This window comes from Pezoporus wallicus, unplaced genomic scaffold (assembly GCF_028554395.1).
Source record: "Pezoporus wallicus isolate ANWC-B61680 ecotype Strahan unplaced genomic scaffold, APGP_CSIRO_Pwel_v1 contig_3573, whole genome shotgun sequence".
NCBI lineage: Eukaryota > Metazoa > Chordata > Aves > Psittaciformes > Psittacidae > Pezoporus > Pezoporus wallicus.
In genome coordinates, this window is record NW_026642425.1 from 876553 (window position 1) to 894243 (window position 17691).

At 57.0% G+C, this 17691-nt stretch overlaps 1 protein-coding gene across 1 annotated transcript; it reads right to left on the bottom strand.

Annotated features, from left to right (window-relative positions):
- Window positions 1-279: 279 nt before the first annotated feature.
- Window positions 280-14777, bottom strand: KIFC3 (kinesin family member C3). Its single transcript, XM_057430409.1, is given in 20 exon segments — window positions 280-566; window positions 1065-1173; window positions 1489-1623; window positions 2196-2425; window positions 2534-2663; window positions 3193-3316; window positions 3923-4053; window positions 4195-4299; window positions 4379-4560; window positions 4778-4889; window positions 4981-5111; window positions 5183-5330; window positions 5442-5615; window positions 6274-6513; window positions 6598-6732; window positions 7247-7312; window positions 9330-9526; window positions 11271-11418; window positions 13039-13184; window positions 14687-14777. Coding segments are annotated over 20 exon segments (2745 nt in total). The 5' UTR covers window positions 14763-14777; the 3' UTR covers window positions 280-540.
- Between the last annotated feature and the right edge of the window lie 2914 nt (window positions 14778-17691).

Genomic DNA, 17691 nt, shown 5'->3' on the forward strand with positions numbered 1-17691 from the left:
ATGGCACTGGGGTGCCTCCATGCAACAACAGGGCTTGAGAAACCTACACAGGGAAAGGTGCTGCTAGGATTTGTTTTCTGGCTTAAAATAGAGGAAGCTCTGCTCTATAAGACATGAGGCCGCTGCCCAGTGCAGCCCCAGCCTGCGCCCCCAGAGACATTTCCAGGAGCTTGCCTGGCTCTGAGCACCCCCTCCAGCCAGATACCTCTGGAAAAAAAGCTGGAGAGATAGAGGGGGCACCCAGGAGCTCCCACTCAGGCTAAAATCATCCTTCCAGCAACAACGAAAGGTCACAGAGCCAAAGGTCTGAGGGGGCAGATCCCTGCCCAGAACCGGTGTCCTCACCCTGCGATGAGGGTCTGGCTGCTGGGAGACCCTGGCCCGGTGCTGCTCATGTAAGAGGTGCCATTACCCTCTGGTTGTGAGTCCTGCTGGGCGAGGGGACGGCACCCAAGCCTCCGTGTCTCCCAGCAACCAGCTCTCAGTAGCACCATGTGGAGCCTGGTCCTGCAGCAGGTTTGGTGCCAAGGTTGGCACTCGTCACAGTGGCACAGGCCTCAGCTTCCCTGCAGGAAGAGACGTGTGGGTCACAGGGGGCACAGCCATCACTGCCCTGACCCCATCGGCAGCATTCTAGCAGATGCTGCATTGCACTGGTCCCACAAGCACCCCATGAGCACCCCTGCAAGCGGCAGAGCCCGGTGCCCCTGCCCTGCACAAGGCCAAGCAGAGCCCTCCACCGGCTCCCGGCCGCAGGCACTCACCTGGCAGCTGCGGCTGCCCCTAATTCAGGCTGTAATTGAAGGGAGAAAGGTTCAGCCCATTTGCACCCCAGGCTGCAGCTTCACAGTGGCGCACTCTTGGGGAAGTGCTAACCAAGCTTCCCATGGCTAATTAGCCAACAGTTAACAAGCTGATCACAAATCAGCTATCTCCCCCCCACTGGCTTTGTCTGCCTGTGCCTGGCTGGGAGGAGGCTGGGGGCAGGTGCCTGTGATGGTGATGGAGGGGCTCTGTCAGGGTACCTGGGGTGTGGAGCAGGGCTGGGATGTCCCACCACCCACCTGAGGGCTGAAGCTTCCTGCGGATGGAGGCAGTGCGGCCGGAGAGGTGCCCTGGGCTGGGGGACATGTGGGCCCGGCCAAGGGGTGCTGTGGTCCCCGAAGAGTCACCCTGGGAGGAGACGAAGGGGTATGGCCCCAGGGTCAGCCCGTGCCAGTCCTCAGAGTGAAAGAACAGGGATGGGCTCATGGGCAACGTGGTGTCCTATTGTGCTCTGGGGCTGCTGTAAAACAGTGCTTGGAAGAGCCGAAGTGGCAGCATTGGCCAGCTACCACTGCTTAGGGACAGCCAGTGCCCCACAAAGTGATGATCCCCAATGGAGGGGACCCAACAGCAAACAGCCCTGGGACCCATATGGGTGCAAAACAGAAGGAACCCCCAAACACACAGGGGTGAGAAGGAAGGGGAGGGGCAGCCCTCATTTACCTCTAGCTGCTCCTGGCTGGGCCAAGAGCCCAGTTCAGCCTTGCGGGAGACGGGACCCAGCTCCACAGAACGAACCCTCTCAGCAAACTTGAGGGAGCACAGTGTCTCACTGGTGTTCTTCTCGGCAGGTGACACCTGTGCGTAGGCAGGAGCAGGCAGTCACTTCAGCAGCTGCTGCACCCCCGGGGCTAGCCTCCCACCCCAGCCAACACACTGGGCCATGTCCCGGCCAGCTACTATTATTAACCTGCTGCTCCCAGGATAGCCCCGTCCAGCATCTGATCTAGTCAGATCCCCTGTCACCAACTGCCCTGGCACAAGGGACAGCCAGGAAAAGCTGTAGCAGGTGGCAGGGGGCAATCACAGGGCAAGGATGGAGGAGCTGCCAGAGCCCAGCATCCTCCCAGTGAGAGACAGGATGGGGAGATGTCAACATGCAAAGACATGGTGCGCAGAGAGCCAGCAACCATCCGCAGGCAGGGAGGGCAGGAGTTCATATTCCAAGTTCATCCCCCATCCCTTGGCCTCATCTGGGGTGCAGAGACAGTGACAGAGCTTCCTTCCCCTGGCCCCATGACTGCAGACCCTATAGAAAAGCCTGGTCTCTCTCCAGACTCCAGCCTCCCTACTGCCTCCTGCAACACTGGGACCAAACCCATTCCCAGACCCCATACTGCTACCGACCAGCACTGGGAGCCCAGCCCCACCTGGACCATCATGAGGGTCTTGCTGTCACCACTGAGCGAGTCCTGCAGCAAGTAGGTCAGCTTGGAGTTGCGGAAGGGAACGTGGCCCTGCCGGGAGCGCAGGGCATAGATGACATCCCCCAGCGCAGAGAGGGACTTGTTGATGTGCTGTGCCTCGCGGAGCCGGCTGCCCTCTGCGCCCGACCGCCCCACACGCTCCGATCCAGCCAGGTCTACCAGGTTCAGCTTCCCTGGGGACACACAGCAAACAAGCAGCCATAGCTGTCATCAGCCCCATGCACCCCCTCGGCACTCACTGTGGCCCAACACCCTGGTGAGGGGCTTGCTCTGGGACCCACCTGTGGTGCGCAGCCCTGTGCTGCGGTCAAGCCCGCGGACGGTGACGATGAGGAGGGCATGGGAGCGGGAGCTGTGCTCGTTCAGGTTGGTACACTCTGTTGCACGGTTGACGTGGCCGAACTCAAAGACCTGGTGGAAGCCAGGGAGACGGGGGGGTGAGGCCAACCTGCTCCAAACCCACCATAAACCCCCTGCCACTCATGCAACAGCCCCCCACGAGGTGCCTGGTCCACTGGGGTGATGACTGCTGTCAGGTCTCAGCCTGGGTGATGCAGAGCGCTGCAGTGACAGCCATCATCCCGCTGGGAGCCTGGGAGCCACCCGGATCCCACTTTTATTTTTAACCCCCTGCAGCTCACCCACGGTTCAGTGACCATCACATCGCACCCAGGGACCTATTTTCATCTCTATTGCTCCCCAGTGCTTCAGAAATACTCCCAAACCTGGGGGTCACACATCACAGAGCCCACCAGTGGCTGCCCCATCCCTGACAGTGTTCAAGGCCAGGTTGGACGGGACTTGAAGCAACCTGGTCTAGTGGAAGGTGTCCCTGCCTGTGGCAGGGGGCTGGAACTGGGTGAGCTTTAAGGTCCTTTCCAACCCAAACCAGTCAAGGATTCTGACTGTGCCCCTTGTGCCTCCCCCTGCCCCCCTGCACCTTGTTGATGTCTTCCACGCTCTGCACCCTGAACTCAGTCAGCCCTGGCACATAGAGCTGCCCGCTGCCATCAGGACACAGCTTGATCTCCAGCTTCTCCTGCGGCTCCTTCCCCAGCAGGTCCCTGGGTGAAGGGGTACCTGTTATACTTACTGCCATTGCAGGGGGTCACAGGCAACAGCTCCCCTCTAGCACTGCAGCCCCTCCATGGCAGAGAGCTGTGACCCCAGGCTGCCGGAGCAGCTGGGTCCTCCCAGGATGCTGCACATCCCAGTCGCAGCCCTTGGCTCTTGGCTTCCCATGTGCCCACACAACCCAGACCTAGTCCTTATTGCCATCCACATTACCCATATGGTCGCCTTCCCAACCTCCTCACAGCCTGCGGCTGGGCTGGGGAGGAAAATACTTCTTATGCTCCCAGTTAGTAATTTCTAAATATACATCTTGGAGGGGTGCTGGGGAAGGGAGGAGAGGGGGTTGCTCTGGCATCTGTGCCTGGGAGTGCTGGAAGGGCTGGGAGCCTAAGTAACAGAGCTTGAGGGAGAGCGCTTTGAAAGGGCAGCGTGCACCAAACCCCCCTAAAAAAGTTAAAATAAACCCTTGCACAGCGAAACCCAGAGCCCAAGGAACAAGCAGCCAAAGCCAGGCTGCTGCAACAGGAGCAGAGCACTGTGGGGTGATGCCCAGGTGAGCTTTGGTGCCCCGTTAGAGCTTTTTCCCCTGCCTGTACCTGAGGGACTCATTGTAGATCTCAGCAGCACTGACACTGATGGCATAGTCCCAGTCAGCCGCTTTGCCCCGCACCTCCGAGAAGAGGAGCTGCAGGGCCCGCTGGTTGATCCCTGGGTTTGCTGCTGTTCCCTGATGGATTGGGGTGAGAAATGGGGGCAGGACACTTGTCACCCTCTTTCATCTTATCCTGGTTAGAGGAGGGTGCTGAGACTGGGCACCACGGGATGGGAAGCCAAGAAAGAAGAGGGAAGCAAAGCCAGGTAAATTCACCTCCATCGTGTAGGTTTTCCCTGCCCCTGTTTGCCCATAGGCGAAGATGCAGACGTTGTAGCCATCGATGCAGGAAGTGACCAGGGCTTGAACCTCCTGAAAGACCTGGAGAGGCACCGGGGATGTCAGAAGAAGGTGGCTGTATCTCTCCCATCACACCAGCAGCATGGACAGCAGCACCCACCTCCTCCTGTGATGCTTGTGGGGGGAAGACCTTATCCAGCTCAAAGGACACCAGCTTCCCCTTGTGCAGGAGGTGCAGGACAGCGTCATCATTGGCATCAAAGGTTACCGCGTTGGCTGCTTCTGCACCCTCGCCATCCTCCTTTGTAATGGGGCGGACCCGCCCGAAAACACGGATGTTTCCTTGGAGAAGGAGAGGGATGCAGGGATGGTGTCAGCCCCATCACCTTCTGCTGCCACCCCCATCACCATCAAACACTGGGCAGGCTGAGTGCTGCTGACCAATGCAGCTCATCGCCAACCCGAGCATCTTAGAGGGACCTCATGGTGCTGGGGTGCAGTGAGGTGGTGCTGCCCTGTTCCCTCACAGGGACACACTCTCCTGTGATGGGACACACACCTTTGAGCCGCACCAGTTCATTGTGGCACTTCTTGCGGAGCTGCAGCTCGCGGCGGTACTTGCGCAGCAACTCTCGGTTGGTGCTGTGCACCTCCTCAATGGCCTGGCTGATCTGTGGGGGATGGAGACCAGCAGCTCAGTGACACCCCCCCAGCATCCCCATTGGCATGGGGTGGTAGCCCTGGGAAAGGAGGGGATTTCACCTCGGCCCTGGCGCTCCGTAGGGTCTCCTGGAGAAGCAGGGGGAAGTCTCGGACCTGCCGCTTCAGGCTGTTGTAGTCATGGGTGAGGGTGCGCAGCGCCGGCTGCAGCGTCAGCAGGTTGGTCCGGACGCCTGCAGGCAGGAGGCAGAGTGAGGGACATGTGGCACGACACCCCAGCCCCAGCCCCACCCCCCCTCCTCACCGGCCAGGTTCTCATGCACTGCCTTCATCTCCACTTGAGCACGGGAAAACGCCTCCTCAATGGCGTGGTTCTTCTCCTCCTCCATTGCCTGCATCTCCTCCAGCATCTGCCCATGGGCTCGCTCCAGCTCAGCCTCGTATGTCATGATCTGGGTGGGAGAGAAGGAAAGAGGGGGATATGAGCCGTGAGCACTCACTGCTGCACCGCAGCACACACAGGTGGGCCGGGTGGTTTCTCTTTCCCTGCTTTGCACTCAGACCTGAGCTCGGAGCTGAGCCTCTGTCTTCTGGGAGTTTTGCAGCTGCTGCTCCATCTCCTTTAGCACCTGCCTCTGCATCCCTACCTGCTCCTGCAGGTACTGGTTTCGGGACTGGCTCTCACACAGAGCTTGTTTCGTCTTGGCTGAGTCCAACTCCACTGTCTTGATGATGTACTGTCAGAGAAAAGCACTCAGAGATGGGGTGTATGAGGAAGGAGCTTTGGCTCATTTGTGGAATCATAGTGCTGCACTGATGTCTACAGGGGAGAGGAATGGGTGGCACTTGCAGGGCACCCACTAGGCCTGAGCAGGCACCCAGCCCAGCTCCCCTTGCTTGGCCAGGAGACATAGATCAGAGGGACATGGATCAGACATTGTGAGGGCCGGAGCAGCTCTGCTCTGGAGCCAGGCTGAGAGAGCTGGGCTGGTTCAGCCTGGAGAAGAGAAGGCTCCTTAAGGGGAGACCTTACAACAGCTCCAGTGCCTAAAGGGGATACAAGAAACCTGGAAAGGGGCTTTGAACAAGGGCCTGTAGGGACAGGACAATGGGGAATGGCTTTAACCTGACAGAGGGAGACTGAGATGAGATCTTAGGCAGAAGTTCTTCCCTGTGAGGGTGCTGAGGCCCTGGCACAGGGTGCCCAGAGAAGCTGTGGCTGCCCCATCCCTGGCAGTGTTCAAGGCCAGCTTGGATAGGGCTTGGAGCAATCTGGTCTAGTGGAAGGTGTCCCTGCCCATGGTAGGGGGTTGGAATTGGGCGATCTTTAAGGTCCTTTCCAATCCAAACCAGGCAGTGAGCCTGTGATTCTACGGAGTGCCCCTCGGTGCTCACCTTTATCTGCTGGGGCTGGGATTTGAGGCTGGCAATGGTCTCCTGGCTGTCCCTCAGCCGCCGGCTAAGCCTCTCCTCCTCCTCGGCTTTCTCTGCCAGGGAGTCCTTGAGCCGCAGCTCCACCTCGGCCAAGCGGTTCGTCTTCTGCTGCACCTCCAGGTCCAGCTCCCCCAGCTTGGCCCGCGTCTCCTCTGCCTCCCGCTGAAGCTGGGACAGCCGCTCCTGCAGCCCGGCATTCTCCTGGCCACAAACAGCAGAGCCGAGGCTGTGTCACCCATGGGTGCCCATCATTCTGTCACCAAGCTGCCACCGCCAGCCACTTACCTGGAGGTGGATGCAGTCCCGGCATGGGGCCTGCTGCTGCTGCCGCAGCTCCACCTCGCACATCTTCAGCTCCTGACGCAGGCGCTCATTCTCAGCCGCAAGCAGGTCCCGGTGCTTCTCCACATCCGTGCTGCCCTGCAACGGGACAGGTGCAGTGGAGCGGGAGGTAGATGCACTCCGGGGAGCCCCAGCCTGCAGCATCCCCCAGCCTACCATGCTCAGGGAACCCCAGCCTGCTGCACCCAGGGAAGACCTCATCTGCTCACAGAAGAACACACACACACACACCCCCCCCCGCCTACTGCATGGATAAAAGCCTCCACCTTGCTGCCCCCAGGGAACCCCCAGCCTCCTCCATCAGGGGAGCCCCAGCCTTCCATGTCAGAGCCACCCCCACCCTGCCTGGGGACCCTGCACTCTGCTGTCCCCAGGGGACCCCAGCCCCCAGAGTCAATCACTTCCCACTGCAGGGTGACAGTGCTGGAGGGGGTAGCTTTGCCTGCCTGACGGCCACCAGTTGTGACATTCCATTGGACAGAAAATCCCATAGACTTCCACCCCTCAATGTCTTTCTCAGCTTGCAGAGTCCAAACTGCAACCCTGGGAAGGTTTCAATCCTCAGCTTAGCCCCAGTGTGGTGGCAGCTCACCAGCTCCGAGCGTAGCCGCCCAATCTCCTGCGCCTGCTCCAGGAGCTTTGCTTTCAGAGCTTCAACCTGTCAACACAGGCAGGGTTAACCGGGAGGCATCTCAGCAGCTTTTGGAGGAGACCCCGTGGTGCCATGCCGGCCACCAGTCTGGCTCGCACCTTTCTTATGCCTTAATTTTCCACCTTGCTCTGAGCGCCTGATTCACATGAGCTGATTAAAATGAGCCTTAATGAAAGGCCTGCTTCAACCTTGTTTGACCATGTGTGTAATTTGTCCATGTTGAGCATTAGCAGAAACCATTATTAAAGATAAAAAAAAAAAAAAAGCAAAAGCAGCGTCTTTGGAGAAGGAAGAAAACAAACCTATCCATAATTGTGCTTCAGGAGCCTGGAGAGCCCATCCTGCAACACAGCTCCATTTTGCCTTCTCTATTTTTCTTTCTAGGGAAGTTATCTCTGGAGAAAGAGGAAGCAGGAACCCTTCCAGAAGTCCCCATGTCCGAGCCTGACAGGAGGATGCTTCCCAGGCAAACCCCTCACTTGGACACAGCAGACTGCTGCTCCATCCCAACAACCAGCAACTCGGCCTCCATGGACCATCATTTAGGAGCTCCTGATTAATAGGATACTAAATTAGGAACAATTTCTTCCCCGAAGAGTGCTCAGGCATTGGAACAGGGTGCCCAGGGCAGTGGTGGAGTCACCGTCCCTGGAAGTGTTCACAAACCGTGTAGCCAAGGCCCTCAGTGACGTGGTTCAGTGCTGGCCTCGGCAGTGCTGGGCAATGGTTAGACTTGAAGATCTTAAAGGTCTTTTCCAACCAGGCTGATTCTATGATCCTATGATTCTAAACGCAGTGTGGATGTGCTGACATAGTGCTGCAGTTAATAACAATCAGTTATTAGGGCACACCCTCACAGGGACAGGGGCATCTCCTGCACACTCAGCAAGGAGTGTGGGTCCTGCGGGAGAGCTCTGTGCTCACGGTGACAAGCTGGAGAAGCAAACTGCTCCCTGCGGTATCAGGAGACCCTGATCGTGTGCCGTGTACAGCAGTCTTGCACTCGAGGGGGGAAATCCCATTTCCACTCTCAGGAAGGCAGATTATTAAGGCATTTTTTAGACACACACGCCGGAGCTTGCCCACCGCTCCCTGTGCCAGCAGCACCCCAAAATACACCTCCATCTCCTACCTGCTCAGGCATCTCAGGCTGCATCCTGCTCTCTGGAGGCGACAGGGATTCCTGGGCAGCTGGATCCGGCTGAAGCTGTGGCCCAGCCATGCCCAGGCTTTGGAAGTTTGGGTTGGCACTTTGCTCTGTGCTTGCTGCTGAACTGGACAGCGTGGGGCCGGATCCTGCCAGTGCTCACGCTTGTGTCATGCAGAGTATGCCAGCCAAATGCAGGACAATTACCTCCGCCTTTTTGACACCCGTGGAACAAGCAGAACCTGACTGTAACAGCTTCCACAACAGCCACATGCAAATGCCTTTATGAGCAGCCGGAATTTCTATCTCCCTAAGATGACCCAGGTCCTCACACTGAGGATGCAGTCACGGTGGTGTGGGACGGATCTGAGGAGGGTTCTGGTGATGACAGCTAAAACACTGGTGATGGCAGCTAAAACACTCTCCCCTCTGGCAGACAACTCTGTGCCTTCACATTCAGTTTCCACCTCCTGACTCTCAAAAGTCACTAAAATTAATCTGCTGCGTCAGTCTAACGAACTTGTCCTGCTCTGGGAGTTTGGACAATGGCCGCAGGACTGTGACCCTGATTCCCAAAGCCCTCCCCACCACATCATACCCAAGGAGCCGCGTGCCCTCAACAGCATCATCCTGGTGTCACAACATCAAACAAGGGGCTGCAAGCATCCCGAGGGAGGCGCAGCCAAAGCTGATGGGATGCCATCCCATCAGTGCTCAGGAGTACCCAGCTCATCCCCATACACAATGCTCCGTGAGGTCCCACGCTCCTTCCAAGCATGATCCTCACTAACTGAAAGCCAGAGTGCTTCAGTCAAGCCACAGCCTGAAGGTGGGGACCCCAATGGACTCTCTTGTGTTGCCCTGTCCCCGCCATACCTGGCCTTGCAGCTGGAGAGACAGGGAAAGCTCGTCATTCTCCCGGGCAGCAAGCTTCTCCTGCAGCCCCAGCAGCTGCTCCTGAAGCCGCAGCTTCTCCTCCTGCAGGTGCGCCATGGATGCCATCACCTTCTGGATCACCGGGAAGGGCCGGGACGCTGGCAGACTGGCACGTTTCCCACCACAGATCCTCCCTCCTGCAGTGGGAGCAAAGATGGAGCCGCTCAGGACCTGGCTGCCTCCCTGGGGAACGGGATACCAGCTATGGGGAGAATCCCAGGGGCTGCAGTGGAGGTGGGACTGCAGGAAACAGGACTTGCAGCAGTCCCACGGAGAGCAGTGATGTGCCAGGAGGTACATCCTGCATGCCATGGTGCTGACTGTGGCCAGAAGCACCAACGGTGAGTCCCTGGGAGAGGGTGGGATCCAAAGGGTTATGCTGATGCCAGCAGAACATCCTAGGGTGTAATACCGTGTGTCTGTCCAGGCCACTGCACTGTGACCCAGCCCAGTCACATGGCAAGGTGCTGCCTCCTCACTCAGATAACAACCGCCTTCACCATGGCTCTGATTCATGCCGGCATCCTCTTTACTGAATGAGCAGGTGCCGGTCAAAAACCAGGATGTGATCATGTTATTAAAGACTGCATCATTAAACACAAACATAATGGAAGCCAAATTAAAATGAGATAGGTACCCTGGTTGGCTGTGTTGCCTAATCCTTGCGCATTCAGCTTCCCAACCTCCTACTATTACTTTAAACATGGTTTTCTGTGCATTAATGGGGCCACCGGTGCTGACAGGAGCCAAACTGGCTGTACATCAGAGCCTGCCAAATGAATCCCTAAATGACTTGGTAGTTCCCAAGAAGAAATGAGCTGGCCTGACTCATTCCCAATGTGGGGATGAGGCACTGCAGCAGGCAAAGTGGCGGCCAGGATCCTGGCTGCCCAGTGCCATTCACTGCTTGCCATGGATTTCAGGTGCTGCCACCAGACACCTTGAGGTTTTCAAGGCAGGAGGTGATAGTGGGAACTGTTTTGCTACCTGCAGGAAGATGCTGGCTGCTTCATAGGAAACATCCTGAATACAAGAAGCAAGACTTTCTTTGTCCGTGAATCAGACCTGCTGCCTTTCAAAGGAGTTAAAGAGCCAGCAGAATGGACAGAAAATTAAATGCTGGCACCAAACCATGACTCTGCTGTCAACTATATGCCATGGGACTTATTCTGCAATGTCTGCGGAAGCGATTGCTGGGTTTTGTGTCCCTGACTTGGGATGAATATCCTGGAAGTGTGACAACAGACACCAGCTTCTCTTTCCACACCAAAAGCTCAGCCCAGCTCAGGCAGAGCACTGTGACGTTCCCTTTGAACCCAGCACACACAAAACCTACCCCAGTACTTCTAAAGTTAACAGGAATGCCAGCTCTCACCCCCTGGGGAGCATGTAGGGATAAGACAAGACTACAGGAGGCACAAGGGCTCTGCACCCATCATCCACCCTAATCCCAAATCTGGGATGGAAGGCAGAGACAGGTTCAAAGCCACAACACCCAGCTGCAAGTCAAACTGCCAGGCAGGGGTGATCCTGCAGGAATAACATGCTCCTCCTTGCTCTAACACCTTCCTCCTGTGAGAGCATCCTAGGCAGAGGAGCTGCTAGACGGATTCCCCAGCGCCAGCATTTCCAGAAGCATTACATTTTCCTACAGAGGGACGGAGGTTTTGCTGGTGCTCACCAGCTCTGTTCACCCTGTTAAATAGTTCATTGGTGGCCTGGTGCCACCTGGCAGTTGGCTAGTGTTTGATTTCTACCAACATCCAATATCTCCCCAGTCCAAAAGAGGAGAGGTCCTCCTGGTACCTGCTGGCAGGTTCCCTGCACCCATCCCATCCCTCCTCCTGAGTGCCCACCACTGCATCCCCACTTCCCCCTCACCTGTTTTCTCCAGGTCCATGATGAAGGCTGCCTGTCCTGTGGTGGCTACTGCCTGTGTGCAGGGAGATGCCAGCAACTCGTTGGAGGCCAGTGTCAGGGCCCAGGGCTGATGTTCCTCCCACTGCTGCTCTGATGCCTCCTGCAGGGCCTGTGTCCATGAGAAGAAACAGGATGGGGAGCTTAGATGCAGCAACTGTGCACAACATGGATCTCGCAGCGGCATCTCACCAGGCTGGCCAGGAGGAGAGAGCAAGGAGGACATTGCAGAGGACAGCCTGAGAACATTGGGGCTGTTCAGCCTGGAGAACAGAAGGCTGCGTGGAGACCTCATAGCAGCCTTCCAGTATCTGAAGGTGCCTACAAGGATGCTGGAGAGGGGCTCTTCATCAGGGATTGTAGCAATAAGACAACACGGAATGGCTTTAACCTGACAGAGGGGGAGACTGAGATGAGCTCTTAGGCAGAAGTCCTTCCCTGTGAAGGTGCTGAGGCCCTGGCACAGGTTGCCCAGAGAAGCTGTGGCTGCCCCATCCCTGGCAGTGTTCAAGGCCAGGCTGGACAGGGTTTGGAGCAACCTGGTCTAGTGGAAGGTGTCCCTGCCTGTGGCAGGGGGCTGGAACTGGATGAGCTTTAAGGTACCTTCCAACACAAACCAGTCTGGGATTCTGTGACAGGAGAGCCTGGGGAAACCCTCCCTCCAAGGGATTTCAGTGGTGAGAAGCTGCTGTGATGGACTTTCTTTCGGTTATTCCCACAAACATCTTCTTCCCTCAGCTTGCTCATGAAATTACTCTGATTAGTACCTATTTTTTTCTCTATGGCCCATATGGCTTGCAGGCAGCGTTGGATGTGAAGCTGCTTGCTGGTGAGCCATGGCTCAGGTGGGAACACCATGCCCTGTGGGATAGAGCTCAGTTCAAAAAAAAAAAAAAATGCAGAGAAGAAACTGAGAAGAAGGGAAAGGAATATACAGAAGATCCCAAATTTCTGTACCTACTGGATGTATCACCAGCTCACAGGGAAAGAAAAATAAACTTGCTTTTTAATCACTATTTATAAAAGCACTGTAGCACAGATACACGGAATGCTAAGCTGCCAATCGGCCGAGCTCCCAGAGGTGCTCCCTGCCCTGCTCAAACTTATACCTTATCTCAGAGCCTGTGGCCTCATCCTGCAGGCAGAGAAGCCAGGAAACCCGCCTCACCCCATCAGATGGATGAATACTCAGCACATCCAAAATATTTGAGAGTGATTTGGAACATGTGTGTCTGCCGTGCCTCTACCTTTAACACTCCGGAGGATTTTGCCAGAGGGAATTCATCAAGGCTGCTGTGAGATAAGAAGATGTTTTCCTTCTTGTCAAAGAAGGGGAATTTAAATTATTTGCCCGAAGCCCAGGATGAACTGGTGGCATCAACACCAGCACACAGTGTCCTGACTCTCCCTGACACAGCAGCCTTCCTCCTCCTTCACCTTGCTGCAAACGCCATCTCAGGATGCTGCATTTTCTTTTCTGCCTTGAGCTCTCCTGCCCACATGACCCAGAAGTCACCCAGATGTTATTCTGGGCTGCTCCCCAGCATTTTTTGATGCCTTCCGACTTCCAGGAGATACTCTTCCCTCCCCACCCAGGCAGCAGCTTTGCTCCAGGTGCATGACACCGGTATTGGGGCATGACACTGGCTGTGGTAATGGGGAGCTCCCACTGAGGGATGGCCCCACAGGATGTGGGGTGTCTTTCCCACCACCCCCAAAATGCCCTCCTCACCTGCAGAGCCAGGCAGAGCCCACGGGGCTCTGGAGTGTCCGGCCAGCTCACGCTGAGGATTTTACGGTGAACCAGGGCAGGCAGCAGAGGCACCTAGGCAGAGGCATCTGCTCGACTCCCAGCAATGAGTGTGTCCTGCCCAGGACCTGAGATGGAGCAAAAAGCATCTCTAGGTCAACCTGAGATCCCCAGAGGGACATGGCCTTCAGCCTCACTCAGCAAACTCACCTCCTCCTCCCCGCTGCCACCACCGCACTGGGGTGTAACAGGCAGTGCATGAGTTTCATTGAAAATATTAATTATGCTAATTAGAAAAATTAGCCCTTCAGGGGGTGGAGACAACCAGTAATGACAGCTCAGGGTGTAGCAACCACTTCTCTGCAGGACCAGATCTGTCCCTCACTGGGGACATGCCACCCCTGCCCCTCGCCAAGCCTCTCCACTTTCCACAACCCCATCTTGGAAAAGCTGCCAGCACCAGCTTGCATCACCGAAACCACGCGGATGGACCCTGCCATTACCTCCCTCCACTGCTCCCAAGTATTTCTTTCATTTCTCATTCAGCCAAACCCAAAAGCACACAGGGAAGTAATTCTGAGCTGCACGGAAAGAAAACAGATCTTGAAGATTTTACCCTTGGCTGTGCCCTCCTTTGCTATGGGAAAACTGGCTGGTGAGGGCTACATCCCAAAGGGAACTGCCTGGGGACACTGTGCCCCTTCCCCATCTGCCACCATCGCAGGCAGCCACATGGCATCTCTGGCAAGCAGGAAAAAAACAACAACCCACAAATGAAACTCCACCAATGCAGGTTTTTTTCCCTAAAATCCTCTGGAGGAGCTTGGGCCAGAGGTGGAAGCAACACCTGGAGGGAGATATGCGCTGATGAAGTCAGCCCATTGCTCTGGACTTCTTCCCAGCCTGTAATTAACCATAACATTTCATGCACAGTGTGACAATCAAATGCTTCCAAAGAGAACGCCCGGATAAAGGTGATGCGATCCTCACTGGCATGGGCAGCAACAGCCACCAGGCAGAGGAAGCACTGGAAATCCAGTGTTCGGCTGGGCTGGCCTCAATGCCAGGGAGGAAGCAGTGCACAGATAAGCGGCTGCCAGCACATAGGGCTGGAGAACGCTGAAGCCAACAGCAAAAAAAGCTCAAGCGGGGAATCCAGCCTCCCCTTTTGCCGAAAACCACCTGGCACCTCCGGCAAGGAGGCAGGAAAGGTTGTTACCCGACAAACGGCTGCAGGTCGGGACAAGCAGCCACCCGCCCGCCTGCGAAACAGCCCAGAGAAAATCCCTCCACTGAACTCACCTCCGGGCTCCGTGCACCGGGACGGACAAGGAGCCTCCGGAGGAGCCGAAGCCGTGGAGAAGCGAGGGCCTCGCGTCTCGCTCCAATTTCTTATTTACATGCTAAATTCTGACGTTTCTCCTTTAGCTTCCCGCTCAGAAGCGCCAGGAGGGAGATGAAGGCCGCCCTCTCTGCTCACCCCAGAGGCTACCAACGCCTTTGCGCCCGCTTCCGAGTCTCCATTTCTCAAATCCCAAGCTTCATCCAGAAAGAAATGTGAAAAATGCAGGCTGGCCTGTTCCCGGCCTCTCCTTCCCCAGGCGTGAGCAAGGGCGTGAGCTGAACTCACCGCTCCGGGGAAAGTCCTTCGCCTTCCAGCAGGCTTTTGCAGATCCCAGATCCCAGGCCGTGCGGGATGTGATCATAGCACGGGGGTCCTGAGCACAGCACCTCTGCAGATAAGCCCAAGGAAAGACATCTCAGCCTGCCTCAGTTTCCAGCCGGGAGAGCCCAGGGGACCGGGCTGGAGCAAACCGCGAGGGCAACGCCGGCCCCGAGTCCCGCGGGAAGTTGCATCAATGCCGATTCCACGCCCGGGACCCGGGCACTGAAAGCCCCGGGCTCCCTCCGTGCGCCCAGCGGATGTGACATAAACCGGCCCTGTAATTAATTTACTCATTCCTGAAGCCTTCCCAGGCTCCTCCTAACTGCGGACTGGGCGTTATGTATTCATTAACTCCGGGACCGCAGGCAGCTCCGGCCAAGGGCCGGGCAGCCTCCGCCGACCCCCACTGCCGGGGTAAGGCGGGTACCGCAGCGCACCCCCGGGACCTGGGGTGCCTCGGAGGGCACGCGGACCCCGAGGGCCACCCCCCGCCGCGGGGGTCCCTTGTCCTCCCAGCCGGCGGCACCCGGGGAGGGAAACGCAGCGGCGCGGTCCCGGTCCAATGTCCCGGTGCTGATCTCGGTGCACAGAAGGCGCAGCCCCGTCCATCGCCTCCCCGGTCCCGCTGCCGGTCCCGGTACGCAGAGGCCCTGTAGTGCCCCGCCCCGCTCCGCGCCCCAGCTGTCCCGGAGCGGGTCCTGGAGCCGGTCCCGTTGGTGCCGCCCGCTGCAGGCTAACGGGAAACCGCGCTCTCGCCGCCGCCCCGGGTGCTCCATGCCGCAGCCCTCAGACAAAGAGAGCCCCGCTCCGCTCCGGTCCAGCCCGGTTCAAACCACCCCCCTCCTGGCGGTGCCGGTGCCGTGGGGCCACTCACCGAGCACGGGACAGCGACACCGGCGGGGCCATCCGAAGCCAGCCCCAGCCGCGGCCCCGCACTCTCGGGCACTTCGGTAACAGAAACGCCGAGCTCCGCCCCGTTCCCATTGCCATGGAAACCCCTGAGACTCCCCTCAGACGGCGGGTCTCCCCGCACCGGGAGCACGGGGCCGGGGCGGGACTCGAGCATTGGAGCTCCCGCTGCGTCCCCGGTGCCGCCCCGGCCCCTCTCGCCGGTGCCCTGGGGAAGCCATGGTGTCCCGATCCCCACTTGTCGGAGCCCTGGGGGGCTCCCGGGGTGCCCTTCGCCCTTCCCACCCCGGTCCCGAGGCTCTTCAGGGAGCCCTGGTCTACCCATGCCCTCTTCCGCCTTGCTCGAAAAGTCGGAGCCCGCTCCAGCATTGGTGCCGATGTACCCCAGGCTCTACGTGGCCCTGGGGAGGCAGATTTCATCGGGAAAACCACGTGTTTCCAGCCCACAGGCAGGAGGAAAACAGCGCAGAGTGCCCCGGGAGGTCTCCGGAGGGCCTGGCGTGGAAAGGCAGCAACAAATTCTGCTTGAAATTTAATTTATATACACGGTTTTAGGGTTTCATTTGTATCTACCTGCCTGCCCTGCACGTACCATCAGTATGTTAATGGCTGGTTTGGGTGACACAAGTTACTCATGACTTGCTCATGGTAATTAACTGGCATTACCAGATATTTCCCACAACAAAACTTGACGTGGCACTGTAGCTGCAGCTGGGTCCCCGTGCTGGTGGCTCACGTCCCCATGCTGGGGTGTGCAGATGCTGCACAAGTTCAGGGGTGCAGGGTGGGGGACCCGTGGGGGGCCCATGGGAGATGCATGTTTAGTGCCAGCCCTGCAGGCTCTGCCTGCAACAGGTTTGCTCCGCTCACACATGTATTCTCCACCTCCCCACTGCTGTGCTATGAGAGCCTTTCACTCCCCTTGGCTGGGGTTGGAGCAGGATTTGGCCTTGTCCTTTCATCCCAGCATCTCCCTCTTGGGCATTCTCAGAGACCTCTCCCAGGACACCGTCCCATCCCCTGCCACCAGCTAGGGTGAGGAGGTAATGGAGAGTCACTGGGTGGGGGGCACAAATCGCTGCAGCCAGTCACCCCAGGAAAAGGGGTGAAAAGGGTCCCCTCCATGTCTCCATGCTCCTGGCACAGCTTCTGTTCTCTCAGAAGCAAACAGAGACTGGGATGAGCTCTTAGGCAGAAATTCTTCCCTGTGAGGGTTCTGAGGCCCTGTCACAGGTTGCCCAGAGAAGCTGTGGCTGCCCCATCCCTGGCAGTGTTCAAGGCCAGGTTGGGCAGGGCTTGGAGCAACCTGGTCTAGTGGAAGGTGTCCCTGCCTGGATGAGCTTTGTGATTCCAACCCAGATCAGTCTGGGATTTACAGAGCCCTCAGTGTGCATGGGAGTACATGTGTGTGTCTACAGACATACATGTGTGTGTGCCCACAGAGGACCTGTATTATGCTCTTATGCATCAACATCCTGATCGTGTGCAGGTCCTTTGGCGAGTTTGGTGATAATATTGACACACATCAAGTTCCTTTCTACTTTCCAATAGCAACTGGAATGTTGTGTCATCACTGTCTTCCTTTATAAGCTGTAAGGGTGAAATAAATGTTTATGTAAATGACTTTAACTGCTAATTAATTTCCTGGCTTTTTAATGTTATTGCAATTATGCAGTGCACATAAGTTGCATCAATTACATTAAACAAGTCCAAATTAACCAGACATATGTGTGAATTTCCCAGTTTAGAAAAATAACTTAATGAATAAGCATGATGGAAAACTGGAGATTCAGAAAGGGGTTTTGTGCCAAAAGCTATACTCAAAGAGTCACCTGGGACCACTGAAACACCCTTCATGCCGGGCTGCTGGTGAGGACAGTATGGCACTGCAGCAGCCCCAGCACACCAGGGACAGGATCCCTAGGGATCCAGAAGCAAGGTTTCTTAGGGCTGGATGCACCAACTCCATTTCCCTTGGAGGCTGTGCTATTGGGCTCAAGGGAGTGCTGTGAATCCCAGGGAATGCCCACTTGCTGCCAAATGGGCTGGAAGGGCTGCAG